Genomic DNA, 24,017 nt, shown 5'->3' on the forward strand with positions numbered 1-24,017 from the left:
GACAATTCAAAGCACACACACGCACACATGCACGCACACACACACAACACAAACTGTCAATCCTATGATTCCATAGCATGGCACCATGGCAGCTAAAGTGGAATCACAGTGCTCTAACTGCATACTGTGAAACAGCTTTCAGTCTCAGGATGGCTGGATCCTCCCAGCAGTTTCCAAAAATCTGCACAGTAGTCTCCTCTCAATCTGAGTCTGCTGCACCCAATAATATAACTTTTACCATATTAACAGGGGCATTGATTTCTCTCCTCCTCCATACCTGCTTGCATAAGTTGTAATGGGAGTGGAATAGTGTTAAGTGTGATATCCCAGAAAGTATATACAAAGATGACACCCCCCCCCAAAAAAAAAAAAAAGCAAACAAAGTGAAACAAAAGCACATGTGGCAGTCTCTTTGGAAGTAATCAGATTAGCATGAAAATTTTTGTCCCTCACAATGGCCAGTTTAGCTGACTGGAGGGTGTAGGATGAACTGTTGTAGATCCCTTCCCCCAAGCTTTATCTCATAAGATGCAGTTTCCATATCTTGGCTGCATTTGTAATGGAATTTGCCACATGTTAACTGCATGGCTACATCCTACAGAATCCTGGGTTTTGTAGTTTTGTGAGGCACCAGCACTTTTTGGTAGAGAAGGCTAAAGAGCTTGTAAAACTAGAAATCCCAGGATTCCATAAGATGGAACTAGGGCACCTGAAGTGGTGTCAAACTGCATTATTTCTACAGTCACACCCCTCATGAGCTATCACAAGATTTTTTCCATTCTCACTTTGCATCTGGCCATGAACTAGGTAGCCTGCTATGGAAAAAGCCATTGCCACCACCTTGCCTACTTCAATCCCTCTCCAAGATAACCATTTGTGCATAGGGAAGGATTTTTCTAGGTTTCCTGGGACACAACTCTTGACAAGTGTACTAAATGTGTCCGAATAGAGCTGAAGTTTCTCCACTCCCCTGAGATCCTGCATGGTCCAATATCATGGGATGGAGAAAACCATGATTTTTGTAAAATACATTCAGCACAGAGAAAGAGACTGCTGCAATATCCCTAACATCTGCCACCTATGAGAACAGACAGGTGTATCCATTGCAGAATCCATAATGACAATGGTTTCCTCTGCTTATCTCTGCATACAAAGTGAGAGGGGAGTGGAAATGGATTCATGCAAACACCAAGCAGATGGGAAAAAACTGAGTTTCTTCCTCACTAGAGCAAGAAGATAAGAGTTATCTGATCTCTAGAGTCCAAATAATGAGACTAGGGACTGGAACAAGTTGAGACCAAAGAATGAACACCAAAGAGATGAAGAGGAAAAAGAGCAGCAGCAAAATATCAACTGCCACATACGTTTTTGTGGAAACTTTCCTCATGGACATAAGATTATTATTTGCAAGAATACTCTATTAGGGCAATGTAACTCAGGCAACTGTGGCCAACAAAGTCAAACACAACCCACAGCCATGTATTGTGGTAGCCTGCCAAGTACTTGGCAACCTTCCTATTTCTGTAGGAAAAACAAGGATCATCAAAGCTCTGGGTGCCTGCCATTCATATCCAGTGGATTATATTTGGTTTGGTGAATTCTGCAGTCCCTGGAATAGAGCTAGATATCCAGATGTCCTGGCTGTCATTGGGTTCATGTGTCTTCTAGAAGAAATAGATGTTTGCCCTCACAAATATACAGAATTTACCAAAATTAAGGCAATGGCGTTGGGGTCATGAGAGTTCTTGTGAGACACTGGAACACAATAGTTGTTCTCTTCTCTATATAGTAATGAGATTGATGGATTTTGATTATTAATATCCCCGCAATTGATTTATAGAAATAGTTGCACTGTGGATATATAGAAATGAGCTTTTGGAGTCAAGGCCTTGTGAAAAAGAAAAAATGCTGAACAGGATTTGCAGTAGAAATGTTTAGAGAACAAGATGACCTTTGTAGGCATCTAGCTTGCTTTGAAAGCCAAAACAATAAGAGGCAGCATCCTTGGATGAGAAAGCAACACATAGGTGATAAGAGTGATGAAATATTCCAAATGTGCCTAAAATGTATTTTAATGTATTCAAAAATCTGTGCTTTGATTGTAAGAAAGTTTTGTACATTTGCACTTGAACCAGCCAATAGAATGTATGTTAGGGACCTCCTTGTTTGAATTACTATATAGACAGCCATTTTCTTTTGTTCTAAGTCTCAATATTTGGAAAAGTTTATTTCCACTGAAGTCTGCCGGCAATAAACAATTTTTGGATTCTCAGCATTCTGGGTCCTGTTGTCCCTCTGCTCTGTCAAGCTGGTGGACTTAGTGAGAGAAAGTCCAGGCTTTTAAGGATCCCACAACAGTAATAGATCTAGTCACACTGCAAAACCTCTCCACTCCACCCAATGTTCACACACACACACACACACACCATGCTTTTCTGAAACATCCAACATAAGTTTTGTGTGGCTCAGAATTGACATCTTGTGTTTTAAAGACTAGCTGTTCCAAATGAAAGGTATTGCCCTAGTTGCCTGGGGTTTTTATTTTTTGTTGTTCATGTTGCTCTGTTCCATTGGACTTTGATCTATGTGAAGGACAACAAAATCCTGAAAGTTTTGACTTTCATATATAAAATAAGCTTCCATCTGTCATAGTTACAGATAAAAGCTTAAGATGTGAAAGTGTTAGTTGTAAATAACAGAGGCTAGTGAATATCTCAGCAGAGTTTACAGTGTTCAGGAAAAACATTTTTCATTGTCTACCATTCCTTGTCCATCACCATGAATTCCAGTCACTGTTCCGCAACCTCAACAGTATTCTGTGGTTATCAACCTTATTTTAGTTTGTACCTTTACCTCTCAAGGAAATCCCACAATCTGCAAAATGCTCAGAGGTTTGTAATTCGAGTAAAGAATTTGGCAAAATTATTGTATTTGCCAATATCCCATCCCAGGAGAAATGTTGAGTATAAATCCAATCAAAATATAAATCCAAATATTATTAAATATAGGGTTTATGGACATAGAAAATGTAGCTATATTAAGACTAAAATATTGAGCCTTCAGTTTGTTACGTCCAAAACAACTACACAGATTTTTGTAAAGATGTATTATCTGCATGCATGTTGGCTGTTACCACTATTTCCTTGGTGTCTAGAATGTGCCATGGTGGACTACTCTGCAAAAACAGTGGTTGTACTTGTGGCTAACAATTGCAGTTGGTCATACTAAAAGAAGTTGCAGAACTTGATAGAGTTTTGGGAAATCTCAAACTTTGTTCTTCTACCAGTGAACGTAAATCACGGTGTCCAGTTTCCCACATCCAAATCCTTCTTCAATTTTAGGTTGTTGCTGTTGTTTTTTTCAAATGATATATGCTAAGGCTAGGTCACCTGAGGTTGAAGAAAGGCCAATTTCCTGGTTATAGAGCACCTAGAGATGTGATGAGGGTACCAACTGAGATTTTAACAGTATTTAGCTCTGGAATGGACTGGCATCTAAAAGTTCAGTGATGATTCCTTAAGAAAATAAATAAAGATGTCTCATTGCTTTTCTGTTCCAGACTAATGCTCCCAACCCTCTTAAGGTTAAATTAAAAAGGGGGATTAATAACATATCGCCCACATTCACCATTGTGCAACCACACTCTCTTCTTTTGTCTTCTTCTGGTGCTAATATTAAGAGAGAATGTAAAAGCCTCTAATGTAGCACACAAGGTCTCCCCCCCAAACTCATTTGCCATGTGTATGCCATGGTGTGCTTACCTCTCTGACTATGTGTCTGTGTGTCAGACAAAAGCCTCATTATCCCCCCAGCATCTTCTCAGACATTTAATTGCATGCTGACTGCAAGAAAAGATTGAGCTCAGAAAGGTGTTTTGTTTTTAAAGCTGTACATGAGGAAAGCTGGAGGGGGAGGAACAAAAGCGGTTTATGTTGATCTACCAAAGTCCTGGCTAAACTTACTTTCATCCTGATTTAAACAGCTTGGTGATGCCATAGGATAGTACTACTTGGCTTCATAATTAGTTGCCAACTTTTACTTTCAATCAGAGCTTGGAAATATTACTTTCTTGACTCCAGCTCACAGAATCCCCAGCCATTACATGTAAACAAAGGTATGTGGAGGAGTCCCAGCTGTATTGGATTAAACAGAAGTGAATATTTTGTTCACCATTCACTGCTTTGTCAAGAAAGAAAATGCAAACAGAAGAGAAAATGGGCGGACCTCAAATGACACTGATATGCGACATATATATTCATTATAGATCAAACAGCATAATATTGCATAAGACATTTGTATTGAAAACTATATTAAAAGATACAGAATGCTGGCACAACGATAAAATCAATAGCCATGCATATCACAAAAGGTGAAACAGTCTATGTCAATATAGCGATTCAGCAGTAAGTGGAATTTAAATCTGCAGAAAAGCACTTCCACACTTAGCTTGAATTGAGTCAAACCACCAGTCTATTGAATTCTGTGCTGCCTACACTGACTGTCAGTGGTTCTCCAAGGCTTCATAGTAGGGTCTTTTCCAGTTCTATCTGGTATTACTGGGAGCAGAATCCAAGATCCCCTGCATGCAGTTCATGTGGTGTACTACACAACTATGGCCCAGCTTCCTTTGCTAATAAAATTATAGAGACATGTAGCTAGTCTGTACTAGCAGTATGTTTGAAAAATAAAAGAAGCAACAAAAGATGCAGCAATTTGGGGCAGACAATTCATGACTTAGCTGAATTGAGTGTCTGGCTCCATACAGATTCTGTTTTTATATAGTGCTTAATTAACTCTCTTAAGCTGGTACTGCTACTAAACCCTGAGTTTTTATCCACAATTCTGAAATCTCTTCAGGTCAAAACTCTGTTGGAGGCTGGTCAGCCTACAATCGGAATTGCAGGGGGATTCAGGAGTTCAGTCGCATTTATCACTGAATTACTATATTGACATATACTGTCTGCATATTGTGATAAGCATGATTGACAGTTTTGTTATTGTGCTGACACTCTGAATTGTCTAATAGGCAGCTTTCAAAACTATCAGTAGTAGTAGCACAAGCAGTAGCATTCTTTCATATGGTTTGATATCTTTGAGTTAGGTTTGTTGCATACCTTGTTGAACACACCATTTTCCTTTTGCTCTTTCCCATCCATTTCTGATACAATATTTGTTTTTTATCCATTTCTGATGTTATGTTTACAAATATGATTGTTTGCAGTATGTCATCCTCCCCAATCACCTGATGCCATTTCTTCTAATTTCTGAAATGAAGAGATGACCATGGGATCAGGTGATTTCATGGGTCTACCCACCCACCCACCCACCCCTACAACTTTGAGTATCAAAGCAACAGTAGCTGGGGTTGCTACTGATGCTTGTTATCCAACCTGGTTATTGTTGCATGCCTTCGAGTCAACTCCAGCTTATGATGACCCTGCCATAGGATTTTCTTGGCAAGATTTATTCAGAGGAGGTTTGCCATTGCCTTCTTCTGAGACTGATAGAATGTGACTTGTCCAAGGTCATCCAGTGGTTTTCTATGGCATGAATCTGCATGTCTTGCAGCTTTGATCCAACACTCAAACATTACATCACACTGGCTCTCTTCTGTTTTGGAATATGCTTTGTGTTTCCCAGTTTCCATCTGCTGTCCACAAGTCTGTCCTATAGTTCAGCTATTATGGCCATTCCTAAATCAGAGCTTACACGGTTGAAATTATTTGGTTTCTGTGTTTTCTAGCAACACTGCTGAAATTACCAGAGTGAGGGGAAGAAAAAAGTGGGAAGACTGTATATCCACTCTTGTCATCACTGATTAATCATGCCATCATTTCTGGCTGCAACCTCATTAGCCATGTGCAGAAGGCATTTTATATTGGCAAGAATTATTATGATGTCACAGTCCATTCCATGCCCCTTCCTACACACAAAGCACAAGTATTCTGTCATGATGATTCTATAACACATGGGGATGTGTGCCTCTCCCAATGTTGTTAGACTGTATTTACCATCATCCATCACAACTCACTGTGTTGGTCAGGGCTACTGGAAGCTGCAATCCAACAAGTTTTGGAGAGCCAAATATTCCTCATCCCTACGCTAGCATCTCCACTAGCAGCACAGCTAATGCCAAAGAGTCTTTTCCATCATGGAAATGGCATGCACAAGGCCTGTTCCTCACCAGGAATTCTGGGACTTTTAGATCCAGTCACTGGTAGGAAAAGATGCTTCGTCACTACATTCTGGGAATCCTCCCCACCATTGTTTCCTGTCACTGTCCTAAACCAGGCTGTGGTGGCAGCAGCTATATGACTGAAGACTATCTAGGCTTCCATATACCATGTAGTATCTGAACTGGGCTCATTCTGAGCTTGCCTGAAAACATTCAGGAAGATGGCCTTCTCAAAGTGGTTGCGTGCTTTACATGTTACACACACAGACCTGTGGGATTGTGAACAATGAGTATCAGCTACAAAGAGCAGTTTATGAGTCTAGATGCTTATTAGGATTGAAGTAAGAAAGTAAGGAGAATCTCATCATCTAGCTTCTTTCTCTTTCTTCTTACTTCAGTACAGCTCCTCAGTTCTGTGTTTCCATTTTATATTCCTCTGATGGCGTTTGGTGTAGAACTCCCAGTTTCTTTTGGTTTCTAAGTAATGTGTGTGTGTTTTAATTGTTATGTGGTTTTCTGGTCGTTGCTGTTTTTTAAGGCCCATAGTGAGGGGGCTCCATTGTGATCTCCTTCATGTTTTGGTTTGCTTGTAAATGATGAAGACATTGAAATAATCAAAGTTTTCCTACACCTTGGATCAGTCATTAATCAAGATAGAGACTTCAGTCAAGAGAAAGAGTTGAAAGAGAAAATATCAAGGAACTAGACAAGATCTTCAAGTGTAAAGATACATCACTGAATACTAAAGTCAGGATTGCCCATGCTATCATATTTCTGATTTCAATGCATGGTTGTCAAAGCTGGACAGTGAAGAAAGCGGATAGGAAGAGAATCAAGTCATTTGAAATGTGATGCTGGAGGCGAGTTCTACAGATGTGATTGATTGCCAAAAAAGGCAAATAAATGGTTCCAAGAGGAAGCCAAGACTAAATTTTCCTTATAAGCCCAGATGACTCAACTATGGAGATTATCACACTGTTCTTAAATAGTGGAATAGAAGCAGGATTTTAACTGTAATGGCAGGTTCCAACTGCACAACCTTGTGGCTAGGCAGTAGCTATCATGCAGTCATCTATGCTTCTGCCTCTACTTTTAATGAATGGGGAAATCCTGTGAATAGCTGTTAATTGTGCTGTTTACCCATTATTGAAGTATGTGCGACAGGTCATTCCTGGGCTAATTCAGAGATTGATGATCTCATATGATGTGAATGGGCATTACTCCCATTTTACTGCCTCCTTGTCCCACCCAACATCCACAAACATTCTGCATTGGGTGCTGAGAAGAGAAGGAAGTATTGAGAAACAGGTTTCTCTGCACACAGACACACACTCCCAATAAAGGCAAGATTACCTTGCAAGATTGCAGAAGATGGCAGCTAGGTTAGTCACTGGATGCTCCAGGACTAGCCACATAACACCTATTTTGCAAGATCTTCACCGGCTGCCCATTCGCTTCTGAGCCCAATACAAGGTGTTGGTTATTACCTATAAAGCCCTAAATGGCTTGGGCCCAGGGTACTTGGAGGACCGCCTCTCCCCATATAATCCGCCCCGCACTCTCAGATCAGCCGGGAAGCAATTGTTGAGGGTTCCTAATATGAAGTACACCGTGAATGCACAGAGGGCGTTTTCCAACTTGGCCCCGCAGCTTTGGAACTCTCTTCCCAGCGAGCTCCACTCGGTTACCTCCCTTGACCTGTTTAGGAAGAAGCTGAAGGCCTACCTCTTCCAACAGGCTTTCCACCAGGCGTTGTGACATCTGGTCTCTCCCCTTCACACTAGCACTTTTAAGCTAGTTATTGTTGTGGTTTTTAATGTTTGTAATTTTTTTATCTTGTTTTTAAAATTTGATGCATTGTTATGTGATTTTATAATGTAGATACTGTTGTAAATTGTACATTGTTTAGTACCCTTGTTGTAACCCGCTTTGATCTCTTTGGAAAAGCGGGCTATAAATAAACAGTATTATTATTATTATTATTATTACCTGCTCATGGGGAGGCAATCATTTTTTGTTTGAGAGAAGAAAGGGGAGGACAAGCAGAAAGGGCAGGGAGGTGAGGATAAGGGGAAATGAGGAAGAGAGCATGCACCTCAATGGTGCAAAAAGCCCCATCTCACTATTGAAGGGAAGTGCAGTATTAAAAGTTCCCAAACCATATGTTTTCAGTGGGTTTTAACAATGTGATTGTGGCAAGAGCAAAGCAGAACTGAAGCTCATGTGATATCTCCTAAGACTGGACATATCAGTCCTGGTGGCACAATGGGCCCTGGTGGCGCAGTGGTTAAATGCCTGTACTGCAAACACTCATTCACTCACAAACCACAAGGTTGTGAGTTCAATCCCAGCTAGGGGCTCAGGGTTGACTCAGCCTGGTATCCTTTGGAGATCACTAAAATGAGTATCCAGCTTGTTGTAAGCAATTAGCTTACTTACACATTGTAAGCTGTTTAAGAAGTGCTTAAGTGCACTGATAAGTGGTATAGAAATGTACTTGCTATTGCTATTGCTAAGACATGAGTCATTAGAAAAGATAACGATGCTTGGTGAGTAGAAGGCAGTAGGAAAAGGGGAAGACCACATTACAGACAGATAGATTCAATTATGGAAGCTACAATTGTGAGCCTGCAAGACCTGAGCAGACCTTTTGATAACAATATGACCTGGAAGTCTATCATTCAATGGTCAATATACTGTAAGTCAGAGTGAGGGGAAGGGAGTTAGTGCTTTATTGCTGCTGATATATATATATATTTTTACAGAAACTGAAAAAGAGTTGTTGATTTCCTGGTTTCTCATGGCTTCCAGGGAAGGCAACAGTGAAAGCTGAAGCTTCTGGTGCTTTTAGCTGGCTGAAAGGCTTCTGGAATGTGTGAGAGATTAAGGCTGGTAGTTAGCTGTGAAGATCATAGGCTGAAGGAGTTTTGGCAAGGTTCAAATGGCTTTTGGCATTCAAGAAGTGCTTTATTTAGTGCTGTATTTAGGAGGAAGCAAATGTGGGGCTTTAGTAATGGCAGGCATTTCACAGAAACTAGTGACACGATCTGTGATATATAAACTACTGTTGGAGTTTTTTTTAGGGCCCCAAGAAAAATTAGATTCAAAATCTATTTCTAAATGTGGCTAAATGTCCTAAGCATTGTATTATGTTTGTCTACATTTTTATACACACAAACAATGAACATTACAGCACTTGGCTGCCTCCTCCTCTTCCTCCTCCTCCTCCTCCTGAGGGATGGTGTGTGCAGACATTCCCATGCTATTTTAGACTCAGGGCTCCAAGAATTGTTACCTTATGTCCAGATGAACTATTCTGCAACGTATCATTAGTGGTGACAGTAAAATTCTCTTGAGCCAACTCTAGATGTTCATGAGGCCTGCCTCAAAAGGAGGGTTGAAGAGTACAAGTAACCAAATTCTCCTCCATCTCAGATAAAATCTTGTTTGTTGTTAGCCGCCTTGGTCCAATGCAGGGAGAGGCGGCATACAAATTATTATTATTATTATTATTATTATTATTATTATTATTATTATTATTATTACAATCTGAAGCAAAGAATTTCTTTTCCCTTCTCTTGTCCCCATCAAAACTCTTCACTAGTCTCTGATGCCCAAAACATATCTCTCCTTCCCTTCCCACCTGTGTTGATGTAAAAAACTGAAGCAGCATGCCCAGAAAATGAAGGGAGGATTTTTCTTTTCCTCTTCCCTACAAGAGAGGGAAAGAATATTCCTAATTGTTTATTTCCCAGCTTGAAGAATGGGGTTTGTGACTGTCAGGAAACCCAGTCAGGAAGAATATTAAACCAACAAGAATCTGGCACAATTTTCTCCATGTATTTGAATATCCTGAAGAGTTGCAGAGGAATTACTCTGTGTATAAAAACACATAGGTATTCTTTGCACACACAAAAATCCCATTTCCTGTGTACTCATGTGCCCCATCTTCTTTGCAGAAAACAGTTTTTTACATACAAAACTCCCCACATGTTTTTCTACACAGAACAATTCATCCGTGGCATTTTTGGGCATTCAAATACAGGAGAAATACTGTGGCGCAATTTGTTTTCTCTTGCAGCCAGGAGAAAAGTACTATAATTATTTGTCACTGCGAGCAAAGACAAAATATTCAAGGATTTACATCTCACTTAGATGACAGTTTAACAGTTAGCTGTTAAAATAGTTTAATTCTATTATAATGTTAACTTTCTCTTTTAATGTTAATTTTTGTATGCTTTTAATTGATTTGTTCTTTTAAACTGTGAACTACTTTGAGTCCGAATTTTGGAGGGGCAGTGGGACATAAATAAATTCTATAACCATAATTATAATCACAATTAACACACTAGCCTTAATACTATTAGTAGAATACTGTTAATAGTCCAACAAAGGTAGCCCTGTTGAATCACTAAGGTTTATATAAGTGTTGACTCCCCATTCAACAATTGATTCAACTACTATAGTTTAGACTAACTACTAGGAGGATTCAGAATGTTGCAACAATGCTACTGACTGAGGCCTAAGGAGTTTCATGTTATAAAAATAGTTCCCATGCTATTTCCAGGCACAATTGAAAGTGTTGGCAGTACTAAACCACTTGAGACCTAGTTATATTAAAATTCACCTTTTTGCCACATGAGGTTGGCCATGTTTTAAAACACTTAGTGAGAGCATCCACTATCTGAAATATCACCCATCTGAGTGAAGGCCTCCTTGGTGGTAGCTTCCAGGTTAATTCCTTCCTGAGCAAGGCTTGGGTGCCTCTCTTTAATGGCCCTCTCTCAGCAAGCCAGAACATTAAAAAAAATTAAATGGATATATAAATGGACTCATAAATATGCTGAAGTTGTTTTAATTGGTTCCTTGTATTGATGTTTTGCCTGTTGATTATGCTTTCTGGTTTGTTGTTTTGTTTTTGTTTTTTGCTTTATTGCCTGTGTATATTTATTTATTGCACAGGGTTGTATTTTTATTGTACTTCTGTCATTGTTTTTAGCCACCTTGAGCACCATTGGATGGCAAGGTAGAACAGAAGTTTTCCAAAGAAAAAGTAAAAAAAATATTAACCATAGGGCTGGTTGTTTTTTTTAAACAGTCTTCTCTTCCCCTCTCACACATCTACTCTGGACTTTGCATATCTAAGACATCTTTCTTCAATCACATGCAGACGTTTTCTTCATCAAGTAGACATCTCTTGAGGATATTCCTCACCCTGCTCTTATCCTGGTTGTATGTATGCATACATGGCTGTCCCACTTTTCTCCTAAGCTGTATCCATGAATAGAACTTTTGGTACTGGCCTGACTGCTCTGGTGATAACTATTTTGTTCCTGTTTCCTGTGTGAGCTGCAATTACTCCCGTTGATCTCTTCCTAGTTATTTGTGTTTCTTTTGTTCTTCCAGCTCTCTTTCTTTCTCTCTTGCAGTTTTAGTGAATATAAAAGTGTAACAAGATCAGGCTGGTCTATTGGGATTCTGTCCCTAGTCCCCTTGCATAGACCAAAAGGAAGGGCATAGAATCTATTACAAGAATACAAGGTTCTTAATACACTGCATAAATAACACCATGCAGAAAAGACTCTGTAAACAAGTATATGATTCATGTGTGTTATTAATAAACAGATATAAATAAAGGCTGTCCTCAAATATTAAATCATTCTTACACTGCTGGATTCATTTCCAACCAGATTGTCTTCCTCATCAGCTTCTGCATTCAGATAAATAATATGCCTGTATAACAAAGTGGAAAGTTTCATGGATCCTCCAGGCAGGACTTGAATCATGGCCATAAGGTCAAAACATGTTCAACACCAGGACGTGGAAATAGTATGGGAGGACATAGCTCCAGAATCCTTTATTGCAGGGCCTTCCATGTCTTTGATAGGGCAGGAAGATAATGCCCATCCCTGCAGTTTTAGGTCAAATCCCAGGATGGGGCCAAAGAGATCTGTTTTAAAATTAACAATTGTGGTTCCTCATGTCACGTCAAAGTTTCCTGCATCTTCAGAGTCAGTCTGAATAGGAAATAGACATAAAGCTTGTAGTGGCCTCCAGTCAGCAAAACAGTGGCTGAGAACTTAACAGTTCCTAAATGGGGAGGAACGGAACAATTAATTACATCCAGGAAGGGACTTGACCTGCATAGCCAGTCAACTAATAGCTGCTGAAAAATCTGCGTTTTCACAGCTTTTGTGTTAATGCTTCCAGAAAAATAGGTTATAGGGGACAGAGGGAATTGTTTATTTGTTCTCTTTGGAATCTATCCCATCAGGGGTTTCCCTACTACTAACCGAAACAAGTTATTAATAACATTCATAAGCAAAGCCCATCTCTGTCACAAGAGGGCATTACATCAGAGGAGGATACTCTGACCAAAAACTATTTCTTATTAGCATGGCAAAAGTTTGTTTTGGTTTGGTTTTTCCTCCCCATAGGCTCCTCAGCAGTGATCCTTCTAGGATGTTTAGGATGTTTGGGACCTCCTGGGGCAACTGAATTAAGCCGAACATTTGGTTATTAGTACTGCTGGGGAGGTGGCAGTTTCTTCCCAGCTACGATCTGCTGGTACCCTGAAAGATTCAGCTTTCAAAGAGTGTTCCTTCCTGAACAGATGAGTGTAGGATTAAAGGGGTGGGAGTAGAAAAGCATTCTTGTTTGGCAGTGGTTGCCTTCAAGTACTTCCAGACTGCCTGGGAGAAGAGCATGTGGGTTTTGAGGAGAAGCTTTGGCTGTTCAAATAAACTTTGGGTTGTCTTTCCTGTATTGTATGTGTGGGTTCTGGGTCAAAAATAAACTCAAAGCAAACCAAGTATTTTGGGGGCTGCCCTGTGACACACCCACAGAACAAAGATGCAAAATGACAGATGAGAACATCAGCAGATAGCTCTGAGTCAGTTTAATCCACCCACATGAGATAGAAGAAGATTGTAGAATTGCTGGGGAGAAGAACTAAATACTCATTATGAAAAGCACAACCATCCACGCACCCCATCCTTGCTTCATCTTTTTCTTTCATTTTCCAAATATTTGTGCCCAGACTGGCTGGGTGCTGTGTACAGAACTCTAACAAGGATCCAAAAAGGCCTTGTGGAAACCAGCCTTTGATATTCTGCTGAGGTTCAAGGAGAAATGGGACACAAAAAAGAGGAAACATTTCATATCAAAAGTGACCCTGAGCCAGCACACCCATGTAGGTGGCTGTGTCAGGCCCCCTAGTTAGTATAGAACCCATGGCATTTCTTCCATCACATTGCACCACAACATTTTTATTTATTTAAAATATGTTCATCTCATTTCTTCTGCAGTCTTGCCAAAGGAATTTCTCAGGATGTCTTACAAAATCCTTTAAAAGAAATAAAACCACCATCATAAAAACAAAAGCTAATCATTAGTGCACACAACACATGCTAAAAGCAATAGCAAAGGTTGTAAATCAAAACTCACCACCAACAAATAAGGCTAACCAACAACAGAATGAAATCCTTTGACAAGAAGTATCTTCATTCAACAGCAGACAGCTGGAGAGCATGGGAGAGAAATCTCTGGCCCTCTAAGGTTCTGGATCTGAATTATCGAGGACTCACACAGCATAGGAACTGCGTCACGTGGCCCTCAAAATATTGCTGAAATATGACTCCTGGTATTCTTCACCACTGGCTGTGCCAGCTAGGGTTCAGTTCACAGGAGTTGTAGTTCCACAACATCTGGAGGGTTGCACAATTCCCACTGCTAGTCCAGTGGATCTCCAAGCTGCTCCTGTCACTGCAGCAAGAAGATATTCTTCTGTGCCCTACTTTTTTACCAACTGGAGATAGCAGAGTGATTCCATACCCCCCAACCCCCCCCCCACACACACACACACATTTGTATGCCTTGCATGGGGAATGTGGTTGAATTGGACTGAGTTATCCTGCTGTCATTTCTGAGGAGTGATAGCATTTCTCTCTCTGCACAAAGAAAGGGGAAAAGGCATTGGAAGAGAGGAAAGGCCAGATGGTGGTAGAGGAGGGTGTGAATGAGCAGAACTCCACCCCAACGACACCATTCAGCCTGTCAATTTGATCCTAGGGGAGGGTTCAATCTGAATCCCCAAAACAATGGCAGTTTCTCAACCCCTGCCATAGGGGAAGGAGACTTAACCCTCTGGGGCTGGAAGTTCTGCATACAAGATGCTACCCTTGAGAAGGTTCTCTTGAAGATTGCCACAAACTTTGCCCCTAAAGGCCATGATGACACCTGCAAGAGAGGCACAGGAACAGACTTTGTAGGATGGGCACATGTCTGGTTTCTGGTGTTTATCAAATAATACTCCAAATGTATTACCTTGGACTTTATGCCAACTCATTAATCTGCATACATCATTAGGTTGCAATTGTTTATATACATCACCATTTGTTTTGTACAAAGGAGGCAAACAGGGATTTAAATAGGAGAATGCTACTATCCAAGAGGCATTTGGAGGCCAATAAATCCCACTATACACAATTGGATTTCATCACTTTAGCCACACTCTCCCTCCTTCTTGCCACTTGAAACTCTGTCATCCCCATATCTTGGAATTCTGAGTAGTTACTGGTTTGGAGGAGTAGTGTGAAAAGATAGAATATTAGCATTTGCAAACTTGTTCAGGAGAATTGATTTGATATACAGTTGGCCTTCCATATTCATGGATTCTGCATCCATGATTCAACCATTCACAGCTTGAAATTAAAATAAAAAATAAAAAAGCAAACTCTGATTTTGCCATTTTATATAAGGGACACCATTAGATTACAACACTGTATATAATTGTATTTATTTATTTAGGTATTTATATCCCGCTCTTCAGCCCTAATAATGGGACTTGATCTAAGGATTTTGGTATCCTTTGTGGGGTCTTGAACAAAACCCCGCTGGATTCCAAGGGCCCATTGTATTGTAAATCATAGTGCTATAATTGCGTAGTGTGAAAGGGCCCCCAAACTCTTGCTGATCTACTGAAAACCTACCAGACATCTAACAATAGATCAAGATCTTCTACCACACATTGTCCTGTGATTAAATTAAGAAATATTCTCATCAAGGAAATTAAATCTATATAATCTAAAATACTATAAAAATAAAATGTTGATTGTGCCTTATTAATAATGCAATTGATCTGGAACAGAGTTTTTCTTAACATTCCCCTTTCCATTTCTTTTCAACCAGTGGGCTGGAATACATAGCTGGACTGCATTTCATCTCAGCTGGTTAGCCATAGTTGCAATACAATCTTTTTGTTTTCCATATACATACATACATACATATATATATATATATATATATATGAAAGAAGAAAATTGCAGAAAAACTCAGAAAGGGCAATAAACAGAGGTGAAGGTAGACTACACTCCCTACTGTTTATTCACTGTATATAAAAAAAAGGGTTTTAGCATCTATGCCTCAACATGATAAACTACACTTGCCAAAATTTTCTTCTTTGCACCTGGCCTCAAAGGAAGGGAGAGATTCACCTACATAGAGAAATCATTAAAAGTAGGCCTTGTATCTCATGTATTAAAAAACTAGATTTCTGGTTTGCTTGTTTGCTTCTTTTTTATATTTTTAAACAGCACAAGTATAATATCGTCTACCTTCCAGAGTTGTAGTAAATGGCTCAATTTGATTAAGTTATAACAGATAGGTCTGCAGTTTCCAATTGAGTTAAGAACTTGCAAGTGAATGCCATATGGCACTGGCAATTTGTTACTATTTAGCTTGCAGATTAGTTCTAAAACCACTTTGTCATCTCCCTTTGACACTGTTCTGATTTATTGCCTTTTTTAAAAAAAAAGTTCAGGTGTGGATATATCTTGCCAACATCTTCCGCAGGAAAGGCAGATGTAAAGAATTCACTGGTGTGCCCTAGCAATTTCCCTGCCTTCTCTGAGTGCTCCTGTTACATCTTTGTCATCTAAGAACTCACTGCCTGGCTGGCTTCCTGCTCTCGGTGTATTTAAAGAATTTTCATAGGATGAGTTTTTATATATCTAGCAATTTGTTCTTCAACAGCTTCCCTGTTTGTAGACTTGCATATAATTTATCTGAGTTTGTGCTCTCTTCTTTTTCTTTCATTGAGCTAAACTTTCACTTTTTAAAGGAATTTGTTTTGATTCCCACACTCTGCTGTTTTATCACGTTAAGCATCTTTTGTGCGCTGACTGCAATCGGACATTTATTTATAGCATTATTTTTGTAACTATCCATGCTACCTTAACAACACTCCTCGCGCTCAAATAATATGGATACTACAAGGATGAACATTTTCCCTATTATTCCTATTGGGTTGCCCTGCCTCTTACTTTATCTCCTTTTACAGAAATGAAGAGCCTATGCTCTGTCAGATGTTGAACCTCAACTCCTAACAGCTACAACCAACTGGCCACTGGCTGGGGATTATGGGAGTTGTAGTCCAAGGAAATTCAGTTTCTAAAATTTATAATTTTTATTTTAAAATAATTTTAAATTAAATGTATCACTATAAACAATATGAAAAAACCAGTTCAACCAGAAGAGAAAAGAAGAAAATGAGAAAAAAGTAAAAAAGAAAAACTAAAATAAGAATGAGCAACCCTGTTGACCAAGCAGTCCAAAAATTGTTTGTAAATTTGTGTGTGTTGTGTGCCTTCAAGTCATTTCTGACATATGGCAACTTTAAGGTGAACCTATCCCAGAGTTTTCTTGGCAAGTTTTTTCAGAGGGGGGTTGCCATTGTTTTTCAGTTTAGCTCTGTCCAAAAGCAGTGACACAGCATCCCTTTAATGACACAATTACATTAAAACGATGAGACCCAAAATGTGTGTTGATGTAATGGAGGGACCAATGCAATAATTCTTGCTCAGTTACTGGTGAAATAAAAGGAGACCAAATTGTAGCAAATGTATCTTTTTGAGTTCCTCTCCAACCATTTGGTTTCTACAGGGGTATTTTAACTCTGTAGGGCCTCATCTGCACTGCAGAGATAATGCAGTTTGATACTGCTTTAACTGCCATGGCTCCATCTTATGGAATCCTGGGATTTGTAGATTTTTCTGGCACCTTCTCTGAGAGAGAAGGCTAAATATCTCACAAAACTACCACTCTCAGAATTCCATAGCACTGAGCCACAGCAGTTAAAGCAATGTCAGACTGCATTTTTCTGCAATGTAGATGAGGTCTATGTTAATGAACAATGCAAAAAGGGAGCTTAATATGCCGTGCACCATGCAGTGTCCTTTTGCCCTCTGTTCTGTGCAGAAGTACTTACTAGAAGAAAGAGATGTAAATGAAACTCAAAGCTGTGGCAAACTACAGGCGCACCTCTCTCCCTATAAAGTCCAGAAATCTAAAATGGAAGTATATTGTTAATGCATTGCTCCAGCTCTGCAAACACTGGTCAGTTTGAAACATGGGAAGAGGTTTGGATGGGGAATGTCCACAAAATAATCACTATCTTCTTTATCCTCTTGTGTGGAATACAACATCTTGCGAAGCCTCTGAGATGGAGCTAGTCCTCTCAGTATGGGGCTCTAGAGCAAAGCTGGGCAACTGTAGCCCTCTAGAAGTTTTTTTTTTTACAACAACCTTCATCAGCCCTATCCAGCATAGCCAACGGTAAGAAAGCTACTGTTCAAAAACATCCAAAGTTGGCCACCCATGCTCTACAGGCTTCCGTATTCTTGCACCAAGGCCTATTCAGATGGTCTGGACAAAAGCCCCAGTGGCAAACAGTTCAGTCCTGCACTGAACAAGTAAAGGAAGATAGAGCCGATGGTCCATGAGCTCAAGCTTTTTCCAAGAGCTGCCACTACCCTGCTTCCCTTCTAAGGCTTTTGGGTTGCTAATTCATGGGGTGACTGGCAGACATTCGACAGATAGGTACAGCTTCTGACTTTTTGGCTGGAAAATCAGGAATGCATTTTCTTGCAGGTGGGTAAAATAAATAGATCCTGTAAAATAGACAAGGAAGATGGTTCCAACCCAGATTTCCCCAGCCTCCAAATCATTTAGGTTAGACTACATTTCCCATTACACCTGATGAGTGGTGACAGGTGGCTTCTATATCAGCAGGGCTCTGAATCTGCTCTGGATTCAAACCCAAACCTTAAATGAACTATCCAAGGTGCTGACTATCTTTTGGAGACAGAGGCTGTATCCACACTGCAGAATTAAAGCAGCTTGACACCACTTTAACTGCCATAACTCTATCCTATAGCATCCTGAGATTTGTAGTTTGGTGATGTACACTTGGCATAGGGATTTGAGTGTTGGACTAGGTTTCCTAAGGCCTTTGGTAAGGAAACAAAAATATTTAAATGTCAAAACTGTCAAAGCCAAGCCTGTTAGAGTCTAACTTTAAATCAGCAGAGTAGCAGAAATGTGCTTTTGCTTCCTAAGAACTGAGACTGACTCCAAAAACAACACATAGCTTGTAGTTTAAAACAAAAGTTTAATAATGACTTGAATCTTATCTATCTATCTATCTATCTATCTATCTATCTATCTATCTATCCATCCATCCATAATGGCTATATCCTAATCTAGCTAGTGAACAGTTTAGATAAAAAAAGAAATCTTTGTCTCACCATCTTTCCAAAGAAAGTTGAGAGAGGAGGAAGAGGGAGGACCAACAGTTCAGTTGAAAGTCTTTGAGAGAGTGTCTGTTAGTCTCAAAGGGAGATCGGCCTAAGTCACATGGTTAGTTTGAATGATAGAGAAAGAGAGGAGTTTGCATGCAGGAAATCCCTATCTATCTAAGGAGGGGAAAAGAGTATGCAAAAATCGTCCATCAACTATAACTCTGGAGACCAGGATTCGATTCTCTGCTCAGCCATGAAACCCACTGGGTGACTGTGGGCACGTCACTCTCTCTGAGCCTCAGGCGATGGCAGTGGCAAACCTCTGAACAAATCTTGCCAAAGAAAAGCTCAATATAGGTTCGCCTTAGGGTTGTCCTAAATTGAAAACGACTTGAAGGACAACAATCTCTGCCAAATCAGGACAGTTGGAGGGTATGCCATTGGGTTCCCTCCAGGGTCAGAAAAGTTTCAGGGGAAGCAGGTCTTCTGATGGGACTTCTCCAAGTATTTTGTGTGTGTGTGTGTGTGTGTGTGTGTGTGGGTGTGTAGATGAGGGGAAAAGCCTCCCAACCCCAATGGCCAGCCAAAAAGTCCAACCTGTTCAAGGTGACAGATGTCCTCACTGCAAAGGAGGACTAGGCACCACAAAATGAAGGACACCCAAGAAAAAAATGTAGGACATGACCAAACAAAAGCTACAAACACTCATAGAAATGTCAGTGCATGCTTCTTAGCAATGCTCAAAATGGAGAACCCTTTGGAATTCTCCCTGGACAGAAACCTGAAATGGAGGGTCTGGAAAGAGAGGAGCTCTGGTCAGCCTCCTTTTTTCCCAGGTGACCAGATATGCTAATCACAAAGGAGGAGAAGGCACCACTTTGAATCCCCTTCTGAGAGAAAGGCGGGATACAAATCCTTGAAGTAAAATAAATAAATAAAATGTAGAACATTAAAAAAAATGTAGTTCGCTATAAAACAATAGCTCAGAACGTTCATATAGAAATGTCAGTGCCTGCTTCTGAGTCCTGCTCAAAATAGAGGACCTTTTGGGATTCATCTTGGACAGAAGGTTGAAATAATAATAATAATAATAACAACAACAACAATAATAAGATTTATTTATATGGCGCCCAATCACTGGGAATCCAGGCTTCTTCAGGCTAGCCCTGGTAGAGCTGGGCCAGCCTATTCTCTCCCTCACAGGTCGGAGTGAAATGGAGGATGTGTCCTGAAAAAGGAGGCTCTGTAGTCATCCTGTTCAGGGTGACTAGATATCCTCATCGCAAAGGAGGACAAGACACTGCAAAATATAGAATCATAGACCTGGAAGAGAGCTTAAGGGACATCCAATCCAACCCCATTTTGCCATGCAGGAAATCCCAATCAAAGCACCCCCGAGAGATGTCTATCCAGCCTCTGTTTGAAGACCTCTAAGGAGGGAGACCCCACTACACTCTGAGGGAGTGTGTTCCACTGTCGAACAGTTCTTCCTACTGCTGAGGTGGAATCTCTTTTCCTGGAGCTTGCATCCATTGCTCCGGGTTCTGTTCTCTGGAGCAGCAGAAAACCAGCCCTTCAAATATTAAGGCAGGTAGGATTCCAAACCAAAAAAAGCTAGAAAGACTCAAAAGAGCGATGCCAAGGCCTGCTTCTGAGCGATGCTCCAACTGGAGGAGCTGAGGGGGTTCCCCCTGGAGGGAAGGCTGAAAGGGAGGCCTGGTCCGGGGAAAGGAGGACGGCGGGTCCCGCTGTGGGGCGCCTGGCCCTGAGCCTCCACCAGGTGGCGCTGCCTCCCCCTCTTCCTCCTCCTCCTCCTCCTCCTCCTCCTCCTGGCGGCTGCCTCGGATTCCGGCTGGGGGCTGCTCATCCCCAGTCCGCCTGCAGCCGGAGCGCGGAGAAGGCGTCCGCCTTGGGTCCCCGGCGCCCCACCGCCCAGAGAAGGCCCCTCACGCCCACCTTTGGTGGCTGAGGCCACGGAGGCAGCTGGGCAGAGAGCGCCACCAGGCACTCGGCCACTGAGCCTCGCTGGGGATGGCTGGCCTGTCGGGCTGAGAGGAGGGAGACCCGGGGCCCATCGGAGCCCCCTCCCCAAAACTTTTCCCTCCAAGCAACCCTCCGAGAGGCAGCTTCGCCCCGCCTGGAGGGCCGGGGGCTCTCTTCCCTCCTCTTTGGAGAAGGCTGGACTCTCTGGATCCTCCCCAGGGAAAGATCGCCTCCCCCTTCCCCTTCTCTCCTCCCTCCTCACAAACACACACAAAGACACTCGTCTCCTCCGGGCTGTTGCCGCCGCCGCCGCCTCCTCTGCCTCCGGGTCCCTTGTGCTCCGAAGCTCCCAACTGCGAGGAAACTCTTCTCCTTCCAAAGAGCCACGGAGGCACCGCCGCGCACCCTGTTGAGCCTCCCCTTCCCAACCCGAGCCAGAGGAAGACGCCACAAACACAGCCGCCACACACACAACAGAGAGAAAGCCTGTTGAGTCTCCGGGTTGTTCTCGCTGCTGCTGCTGCTGCTTCTGCCTCCCGATCCAAAGGGAGAAGGATTGTGCTCCGCTCTGCGAGGCGACAGATTTACTGACAATCTCTTGCCTTCCAGACCCGCAACCACACCGTCTCTCTCTCTCTCTCTCTCACACACACACCCCTCGGAGGATGCCCTGGAGGGCTGGCTGGGCATCGGCCTCGGCCCTCCCTCTTCCCTGCTTGTTGGACTTTGTGGCCGATCCCCTCTGAAGAAGGTCCGAGCCGACCCTGCGGAGGGAGGACGAAGCGGCTGCTTCACCCAAAAAACTCTGCTGAAAAGGTGGCCCAAAAGGAAGGGGGGAGAGAAGAAGTGAGCATCTTCCGGACTCTTCCTCGGAAACCAGAGAAAAGAAAAGAAGGGGATCTATTCTCAAATCAGTCCCAAACTCTCGAAGTTCTCCTCCATCCTTCGCCGAGGAAGCATGGCAGGAGCGGGCAACTCCTGGGAGCTCCTCTGCTGCGCGATCGTCGCCTTTGTGGGCATCCCCGGCGCCGGAGCTCAAGGTATGAAATCCCTATGTCTTTGTGTAGGTGTGTAGCTGTGAGTGTGAGTGTGAGAAGCAGCAGCAGCAGGGGTGCAAGGGAAAAGGAGGAGAATATGGTCCTGGATGCTTCTTGTTTTGAACTCTTCGGCTTCTCCTCTTGAGACCTGAAGGGAAACGTAACACACATACACACATTGGCCAAGGTTGAAGTTGCCTTGGATGAAGCGAGGCTCTAGGCTGTTTGCCAGGGATAAAGTTGCCTTGGGTGCCTGTAGGCACTGATCTAGATTGACCCAAGGATGGAGTTCCCTCAGGTCCAGTGTTGCTCAACCTTTGGCCTCCTAATATTTGGGACTTCAACTCCCAGAAGTCTCAGCTGGCTTGCCCACACAATTAGGGAGCTGAAGTCCAAAAATGCCAGGAGGTCCTAAGGTTGAGAACCACTGATCTAGACACTGATCTAGATTAGCCAAGGTTGGGTCCATTAAAACTGGACACAGTATTCCAGGTGAGGCATGACCAAAGCAGAATAGAGTGGCACTATTACTTCCCTTGATCTAGACAGCGGAAGTAATAGTGCCACTGTATTCTGCTCTGGTCAGGCCCCACCTGGAATATTGTGTCCAGTTCTGGGCACCACAATTTAAAAAGGATGTTGAGAAACTGGAGATGTCCAAAGGAGAGCAACTAAAATGGTGAAGGGTCTGGAAGCCATGCCCTATGAGGAACAACTCAGGGAGCTGGGGATGTTTAGCCTGGAGAAGAGAAGGTTAAAAGGTGATATGATAGCCTTGTTTAAATGATGTCATATTGAGGAGGGAGCAAGCTTGTTTTCTGCTGCTCCAGAGACTAGGACCCAGAGTAATGGAAGCAAGCTGCAGGAAAAGAGATTCCAGCTCAACATTAGGAGGAACTTCCTGAGAGTACCCTCGGAGTGTAGTGGAGTCTCCTTCCTTGGAGGTCTTCAAGCAGAGGCTGGATGGCCATCTGTCACAGGGGATGCTTTGATTAAGAGTTCCTGAATGGCAGAAGGGGGTTGGACTGGATGGCCCTTGTGGTCTCTTCCCTTCCAACTCTGTGATTCTATGACTCTATGAGGGGATGATGGCAGCGGCTCAGCGTCCTCAGTAATGTCCGCTCTGAGGAAACACTGTTTAAGGCTGGAGTGCTGCAGCCAGAGCCTAAAGTAACTCAACACACACACACACACACGTACTAGTAACCTTCCCAAGCCCCGGCCAACCCCCACGCGCACACAAAACACCTGAGGCAAGCTTCCCAAGCCTCTCAAGCGTTAGTTTTTGTCAAAGGAGAGACCCGCCTGAGCGGTGTCTTTTGTGGGTCAACGTGTGGGGTGTGTGTGTGTCTGTGTATATACACACATACATATACGCCAGGCTGGCAAAGAGGCTGTCTGGGATATGAAGAATGGGAGAGGCAAGCAACACTTGGGAAAGGGGACCTTTGGGAAGGGTTGTTTGGGGGAAAGAGTTAAAAAGAAGACAGAGAGAGAAACCCAGATACCCTTTCCAGACTCTTATCCGCGCAAAAGAAGCCTCAGGCTAAACAGAACGTCGAGAAGAAAGAAAGAAAGAAAGAAAGAAAGAAAGTGGTTTCCACAATAAAAGTGTTGCCCAGCCCTCAGACCGAGCTAAAGGAGGGTGTTCTCAGTCTTTTCCCTTCTGGCCCCGGCTTTCTCCTCAGGAGAGTCGGCCTCCTTTGGCCAGAGCTGAAGGTCCCTGGCAGGACAATGGCGGCCCTCAGAGGGCCTTGACACACAGCAAGGGGACCGTGTGGCACTATTAAGGCTGCATCCGCACTGGAAAAATAACCCGCTTTGGCCCCGCTTGAGTCTATGGAATTCTGGGAGTTGGAGTTTGGGTTCCACAACAAACTCCAACTCCCAGAACTACATAGCCTTGAGCCACAAAGGAGTTAAAGCGGGGCCAAACCGGGTTATTTCTCCAGTGTGGATGCAGCCTTGCCAAAGAAGTTGGAGCGTAAGCTTTGGACGACCTCCTCACAAGCATCCTCATACTACCTCATCCATCTGAGGAAGTAGACCAAGTCTGGGAAAGCTTATGCTCCGACTTCTTTGGCAGGGTTAGGCGTCAGAGGTGCTACAACTGATCTCCTCGCCCAGGATTTGAACTCCATTTCAGCCTCCTCCCCAGGAGGGACTCCAGAATGTTCTCCATTTGGAGCAGGACTAAGAGGCATGCCTTGACATTTCTAGGAGGATTTTGAACTTTTCCTTGGT

The 24,017-nt window shown here is 42.4% G+C and overlaps 1 protein-coding gene across 4 annotated transcripts in view; it reads left to right on the plus strand.

The window, feature by feature from the left end:
- Positions 1-20,650: 20,650 nt before the first annotated feature.
- The window catches only part of LOC149322348 (protein sidekick-2), a 418,672-nt gene continuing 415,305 nt past the window's right edge, over positions 20,651-24,017 (plus strand). For all 4 annotated transcript variants that reach the window (XM_089540122.1, XM_089540139.1, XM_089540131.1 and 1 more), the window contains exon 1: positions 20,651-21,776. In XM_089540122.1, the coding sequence (XP_089396248.1) occupies positions 21,695-21,776 (82 nt within the window). In that variant the 5' untranslated portion in view covers positions 20,651-21,694. The remainder of the gene's footprint in view (positions 21,777-24,017) is intronic.

The sequence above is a fragment of the Sceloporus occidentalis genome, unplaced genomic scaffold, assembly GCF_023333645.1.
Source record: "Sceloporus occidentalis isolate IW3139 unplaced genomic scaffold, rSceOcc1.0.p SCAF_1, whole genome shotgun sequence".
Classification (NCBI taxonomy): domain Eukaryota; kingdom Metazoa; phylum Chordata; class Lepidosauria; order Squamata; family Phrynosomatidae; genus Sceloporus; species Sceloporus occidentalis.